Source organism: Diplotaxodon limnothrissa, linkage group LG16, assembly GCF_057381915.1.
Source record: "Diplotaxodon limnothrissa isolate DT_005_m linkage group LG16, D_limnothrissa_male_GT1.1, whole genome shotgun sequence".
Classification (NCBI taxonomy): domain Eukaryota; kingdom Metazoa; phylum Chordata; class Actinopteri; order Cichliformes; family Cichlidae; genus Diplotaxodon; species Diplotaxodon limnothrissa.
Genome location: NC_140611.1, coordinates 16,769,453 through 16,776,642, shown reverse-complemented (window position 1 = coordinate 16,776,642; position 7,190 = coordinate 16,769,453). Strand labels below are relative to the sequence as shown.

General features: G+C 38.6%; 1 protein-coding gene across 1 annotated transcript; it reads right to left on the bottom strand.

The window, feature by feature from the left end:
* Positions 1-1,916: 1,916 nt before the first annotated feature.
* LOC146615936 (G protein-coupled receptor 183) lies at positions 1,917-6,598 on the bottom strand. The gene is made up of 4 exons (XM_085374938.1): positions 6,439-6,598; positions 3,030-3,389; positions 2,180-2,694; positions 1,917-2,081 (listed from the first exon to the last, which is right to left on the bottom strand). Exons 1-4 carry the CDS (start codon positions 6,596-6,598, stop codon positions 1,917-1,919), a joined length of 1,200 nt encoding a protein of 399 aa, XP_085231064.1.
* Between the last annotated feature and the right edge of the window lie 592 nt (positions 6,599-7,190).

The window sequence follows — 7,190 nt, the reverse complement described above, 5'->3', positions numbered from 1 at the left end:
AAACTGACATAGCCTACCTTGTGCACAGAGAAAGCAAAAGCCAGATGTGTTTTGTATTCATACCATCAGTGTGCAGTTGGCGCATTGTGTGCTTAGTAGATGATGGCTTGTGTGTACTGTTTGATACGGAAACACCATTTTTACGAAGGTGTGAAGAGTTAATCTAGCTGTGTTTGCTTTTTCAAGAGAACTACAATGTTTTGATTATTGGGTGACAGGTTTTCTTATTTGTGTGAAGAGTTTTGCAAAATTAGCCAATAGTTACAAAAAATGTGCTTAAGCAATCAGAAAAAACTGTAAATGATCATTTTTCTCCTAATTTAAGGATCACTTAGACTTAATCAGGTTCATACAATATACAGTGAATTACTGAGCAGATCTCAAACAAATGAAGCCATTTCCATTAATGCTGCTTAATGTTGTTAGTATTATTGTCTTTATTTATACATTTTCATCATATACGTCAAATGCTTGTGTCCCATATATGAACACATAAAATGTTTCTTAATTTACCTTAATAAAATATGTAAAATCATTCAAGGTAATTCGGATTTACTTAGTAGAACTCATTAACCTTTACTATTCTGATCTGACAATGATGTTGCTTTCTGTTTTAATCATCTTTCATTTTTTTTCATTTCACTGTCTTCCTCAGAACCTCAGAAGACTAGAAGTGGAAAAAAATTGTTTCCTTGTTTGTGTAGCCCGTGTCTTGACAAGTGAATAAATTCCCCAGCAATAAAAAAAACAACAAAAAAAAATTAGTAATCATTCAAAGCAGTTTAATGTTTCTTTATAGAATAGTTTATGCACATTGTTTTCGATGTAAAACTAAAGGGCAACATCTCCAGAAAAACTCAGGAAATGCGAAAGGTTAAATTTAAATATGACACTTTGTGCTATAAACAGACAATGTGCACCTGCGTAAATTTGCAAGGAGCGCACACACAAACACACACACATACACACATAAAATACACAGTGTACCCTCACCACAAGATGTGGAGCCCAGCAGGAATGAGGCCTATGATAGGGGAGCAGGAAAGGTGGGTGAGGAAGTGGTGATTTTCATCTGCGTACTCCCACACAAAACTCAGATGTGGGTATGAAAGAGAGAAGTGTGACATGTTCTCATTTTGTCCTACCCGCAGTTCTTCCATTTTGTGAAATACGTAATACTGCTGGGATCATATGAATAAAATCTTTGATAGCAGGAGCGTATGCTTTACAAATTTGCTCAAATGGTTCCTCTTACAGTGAAAAATTTCACCCAAGACTTGGCTGGGTATGTGCTTCTCTAACAAAAAAAGGAAGTACAAGCTGCTTCCGTGTTGCGTTAATGGCCACAGTATTTTCAGAAAGAGTTTGGAAACAAACACATAGGTTGGAACATTTTCTTAACAATGTACAAATACATAACTATACAAAATCCCTTTTACCACGAAAACATGGATTAGAGTAACTTCCTTTTACGATTACTGTATGACGCTGTTGATACTAGACTGAATACACATTGTAACCAAAAAACAAAATCAAACAAATTAAAAAACTAAACTAAAAAATAATAATAAAGAAAACACATAAAGAAAAAAAGAAAAGGCCATCATATGAACAAAAACAACAACAACAAAACCACTTGGCAATACATACAGTACAAACAAATACTGGGTGCAACACTAACAGCAGAACAAGGATTTAGTTCATTTTTTTACAGCTAAATTAAGGCACATACACTGCATGTGTCCATACACAATTGATATATATTTTAGATGGAAGGGATTTAAAAAAACACATCAGCAGAAGAGACTACGTAAAATAAAGCCCTTTTCTTTTTCTTTCTTTTTTAGTTTAGCATGGGAAAATAGGTCTGTGGCATATGTTCTATATGTGCATCTTGCAGAATCAGCTGTGGTTTCTCAGGTGTTGCTGCTGCTGTTCTCAGCTGTCATTTTGGAGGAGGCGCCGGAAGTATAGAGATAGTCTTTAAACAGGCTCATCACTCTCTTCTTGTATGTCTTAATGGCAAAAAAGTAGATGACTGGATCCAAGCAGCAGTTGAAGTTCATTAACGAAACGGTAATCTAGAAGGTAAGGGTAAATTATGAAAAGGAAAAAAAGAAAGAGAAATGACGGGGACATTTTAAAATCAATTGAAAAAAGAAAACACAGCAGTTCTCACCTGTAAAGACACTTTAAAGGCTCTCAGTTCTTCACAGGTTGGCTGGTGGTGTATTTTTCTGGCCATAAACTGGATGACATTGACGTGATAAGGGCTAAAACATACGATGAAGGTGAGGAGGATGAGCAGAATAATAGTGTTGGCCCTGTGATTCCTCCTTGAGCGACCAGTTACAGAGTTCTTTTTAGCTGCATCTCGCAGTTTAATGTTGATCTTGGCGTAGCAGCACATGATAATGGTAAGCGGGCAGCAGAAGGACACAACGCAGGCCAGAATCAGAAGATACGGAGTGAAGCGGGAGCCCTCGAAGTTGAAGTACTCCATGCAGGTTCGTCTTCCCTGATGCTCATGCAGCATGCTGCGGAACAGCAGAGGCGCTACCTCCAGAAAAACTAGAGCCCAGACCAGGCAGCACACCCTTCGAACAACCTTTACACTCCTTAAACACTGCAGCCGGTGTGGATGCACCATGGCCAGGTATCTGTCCAAGCTGATGCAGGTCATGAAGCCGATACCTGGTGAGAATGTAATGGAAGTGACACACAGCTTCTGCTTATTGCGTTCACCATCCCAGTTGCAATCTGAGCATTTTGTTTTGTTGTTGAACATTTGGAAATGTTTCATGTATTTCAAAAGTTTAAATGCAATGCTTTTTGAGTGTTAGTAGATATATATGTCATATGTGACAGATATGATGTACTGGTCATGTCTGTAATTACTGACATGTTTTGCATGTGTCTTTCTAAATAGAAAAAAGTGAACTAAAACTAGTATAAAGATCTGGCAGCACCTGTACAGACATAGACAAAGACAAGCTCCAAAAGTACAATGACAAAATTTCTCATATTACCTGCATATGTGTTTGTAAAGAAAAGAAGTGTGGTCACTTTGCAGAGAAGGTCACCAAAAGGCCAGTCAAAGTGACGGATGTAGTAGGTAATTCTCCCAGGAAGTGCCAGTGTGAACAGAGCATCAGATAAAGCAAGGTTGACCAGATAAATGGAGGTGGAGTTGAACTTCTGTTTTCTCTGGCAGATGACACGGAGAACCAAACTGTTGCCGCATGTGCTGATGATGAATACCACAGAGTAGAAAATGGGGAAAAGGACCACTGCGGCTCTTTGGTATACAAACACATCACAGCTGCTCTGGTTTGATGGAACTGCAACAGAGTCCAGGGTCATGTTTCCACCAGCCATCTTGCCTGTCACTTTATGAAAATAAGAAAGAATGTCATAATAAATCAACACAGGCAGGAAAATGCATGTAAATACAGGAGCAACAGACCACTGTGCTGCTATATAGACAAAGAAAACTATAATAAGGAATACTTACAGTTAGAAACAGAGTAACCAAGTATTTTTTAACTGTAAATGCTGCAGAGTCTGCTAGTTATGGTTGTAAAAGAAGCAGCAAGGCTTGAAATATCTTTGCAAAGTTTATGTGAAGTGTTCAAATCCCACCTCTCCTTTCTGACATCACACATTACATTTGGGTAAATGTCACACATGAACAACAACAGTAGTTGCATGTTAACATCCTGTCCCCCAGGACATGCAATGCATTAAAATACCCTCATTTAAGATATATTGTACTTGTATCAATTGTCATCCTATTTGCCATTTCAGTTTTTTTAGTATTTTTACTTTTTAATTGGGATGACAATGCTACTTTAAATCACAAGCTGTGAGGCAGGTAGTCATTATGTATTTACATGCATATACATACATATATGTGGCATAAATTTACATACATGCTGAGAACATAACAGTAACATTCATATGTTATTTCTAAAAGTTTATCGTTATTGGGTATTAACACTTAAAGTGTGACAACAAGAAGCCACTTGGACTGTGATGTGTGACTTCAATTTTGTTTTTGTTTTTTTCCTTTATGCAGACAAAATATATATAAACCATCACAGGTTTGCACTGTTTGTGGTGGCAGAAATCTTGTTTGAGGGGAGGGTTTGTGATGCAAACTAAGGGGGAAATCAAATTAATTTAAATTAATTTGAGTTTTTGTTAGTTGCACAGTGGAGTAACTAAAAGATTATGAGATTTGGAAACAAAGAGGTTGTCTACCAATTCACTAGTCAGCATGTCGAAGTACCCTTGGGCAAGATGCTGAACCCTGACTTGGCCCTGAGGCATCCGTCAGCAGCGAGTGAGGGTTTGTCCCTGTGAGTTTGTGTGTGTGTGAGTGTTAAACAAAAAACGATATGAATGTGTGTGATTGGGAGAATGGGATTTGTAGTAGAAAGCATTACAAGTGCTCAAATAGAGTAGAAAGGGTACTACAGTACATAAATACAAATCGTCTTACAATTTAGAAAGAGAAAGATATGACGTGATCTGGGCATAAGGAGAAGATACAATATATCCTATCTTGTCTTATTCTGTCTTGTGTCGAAGAGTATGCACCTCATTTGGGAGCAGGATTGAAAAAAAGGACCGTGTAGGTTGACTAGAACTGATTACTTCTTCTTGTAGAGTCTGAATATATTCAAAAGCAAGACTTACATGCATACCACAGAAGGAGTTGTGATATGATTTGAATTGACTGCAGTTAACATAGGAGTCACTTTCACTGCTGCTGGCAGTGGGTGCAGCGCCGTTTTGAGAAAGGTTAGATGAAGTGATAGAGTGTGAGGTTTTATTACGTTCCCGTCTCTGAGGTTTTTCAAGTTCATACTCTTATGTAGCTGAGGTAAATGCAGAAGGCCTGAGATGGTACTGATGGAAGATATAGCAGGAAGCTAAAGTATTGCTTGATGTGTGAATGAAACACTAACAGTCTGAAGGCAGTTGTGTCTCCATATATATATATATGTGCATGTACAAATCAAAACCACCAACCCGCCTGAAAGATTAAAAACATATAAACACTCTAAACTGAAATACAAGGTGTTAAATTCTGAGAATAGTTATAGCGGTTACATGTGGCAATGTGAATCTGTGTTGGCAAAGGAAGGTGCAACACGAGCTTCACTGCAAACAAAAGACGCAGTGTGCTCATACTACTTCACTGATGGAAATTAGGTGCCCCAACATTTTGGACTGTTTTGTATTTTAAAGTGAAAACATCAAGACGATGAAGAATAGTCCAGTGGCGTTGATGGAGGGAAATCCCCGCTAATTCTAATAAATTATGACTAATTTTAACTGTGTAGCTACAGCTAGCAGTGTCAGCAGCCACCTGACAGCTGGAGTTGCCATTTCCCTCATGACACATGACTGTAAAACCTTTATAATTGAAACTGATGAGTGAAAAAAACAAAAAAGCAAAAAACAAAAGTGAATGCATGTATGTCTTTCTGTCTGTAAATATGTCTGTGCAGGTTCTCAGTCATCCAGGTCACAGTAATCTAAGTAGCTTGAAAAAAGGTATAGAGTGAGGTCATGTTAAAAATCCATTCAAGTTTGGCTTAAATCCACCAAGGTCTTCAAGATAAACTTAATGATTTATTGATCAAAATTGACAAAAAGCCTTAGAACTTAGAAACTATGATTCTTATAAGTGTGGTGTGTATTGTTAACATATAGAAAGTACCATATAAAGATGTCAAATTTGACCTCTGACCTCTCCTTCAAGGTGAAAGTGATAACAGTGTTGGGAAGGTTACTTTTAAAATGTATTCCATTACAGAATACAGAATACATGCCCCAAAATGTATTCTGTAACGTATTCCGTTACGTTACTCAATGACAGTAATGTATTCTGAATACTTTGGATTACTTAATATATTATCATGCTTTTTACAACAACGTGAATGTACTATTGCCGTGTGATTTATTACTATTACTGAAGGTCCGCGACTCCGAGCTGTAGTAAAGGGACCTCTGACTAATACGGCGGGGTCTCTGTCGGCTCGTAGCCGAAAGCTAGCTTTACTTTGTTGTGTGGGTCAACTTTTCTTGCGAGAGACAGAGAGAGGCGTTGAAAGACTGCTCCAACGGAACTTATTGTTTTCGGAGGAAAACACGAACACGGTGTACAGTCGAGTCTTAATAGCTTGGCTGAAGTGGTTATTATTATATTTACATGCTTCCAGCTCCCGTTTTTCCTCGATGACAACTCGTACCTTTCCACTCCCCTTTTTCTCCCTCCTCGCGCTCACAGACCCATAACGTGTATGGCAGTCCATTCTCTCTGCGGACTACACTGCCCATGATGCTACATTCTTTAGAGCTATGCTTGTAGCATTCTGCCTGTTAGCTTAGCACAACAACAACAACAACGAAAAGGCGCTCTCTCACCTAGGAAACACACAGTCGCAGAGAGAGAGCGAGCGTCGCCCTGTAACCATGGCAACCGTAACGCTGCCGCCTGGAACAACAGAACGTAGCTGTCAAACAAAACCCAAACAGTCCTGACCCGCGACAAAATGAAACAGGAAAGTACCGCAGTGTAATCCATTTATTTCAACAAAGTAACTGTATTCTGAATACCACCTTTTTAAACGGTAACTGTAACGGAATACAGTTACTCATATTTTGTATTTTAAATACTTAACGGCGGTACATGTATTCCGTTACTCCCAAACACTGAGTGATAATAATGCTAGATTATGAAGTATTCAGCCATCTTTCACAGCCATAGAACTTGAGTAACATCTTGAGTAACATTCTTAATCCATAAGGTTTGATATGATGTCGGCCAATCCTTTGTAGCTATAACAGCTTCAACTCTTCTGGGAAGGCTTTCCACAAGTTTTAGGCATGTTTATGGGAATTTATTATCATTCTTTTAGAAGCATAATTGGTCAGTCACCGGTCAGACACTGATGCTGGACAAAGAGGCCTGGCTCGCCGTCCCTACTCTAATTCCTGAAGGTGATCTATTGAGTTCAGGACTCTGTGCAGGTCAGTCAAGCTCTTCCACAACAAACTTGCTCATTCATAGACCTTGTTCTGTGCACTGGTCCGTAACCAAGTTGGAATTGCAAGGGACCATCCCCAAACTGTTCCCACAAAGTTGGGAGCATGAAATTGGCCAACTTTCTTTGGCT

What these genes read in the sequence shown, in the direction of transcription:
- LOC146615936 (XM_085374938.1), bottom strand. Translation starts at nt 6,598, where the DNA reads ATGGATTACACTGCGGTACTTTCCTGTTTCATTTTGTCGCGGGTCAGG. An exon ending in CTTTACAAACACATATGCAG is followed by an intron (nt 2,695 to 3,029) that starts GTAATATGAGAA and finishes CATTCTCACCAG; the next exon opens with GTATCGGCTTCATGACCTGC. An exon ending in CCTTTAAAGTGTCTTTACAG is followed by an intron (nt 2,082 to 2,179) that starts GTGAGAACTGCT and finishes CTTACCTTCTAG; the next exon opens with ATTACCGTTTCGTTAATGAA.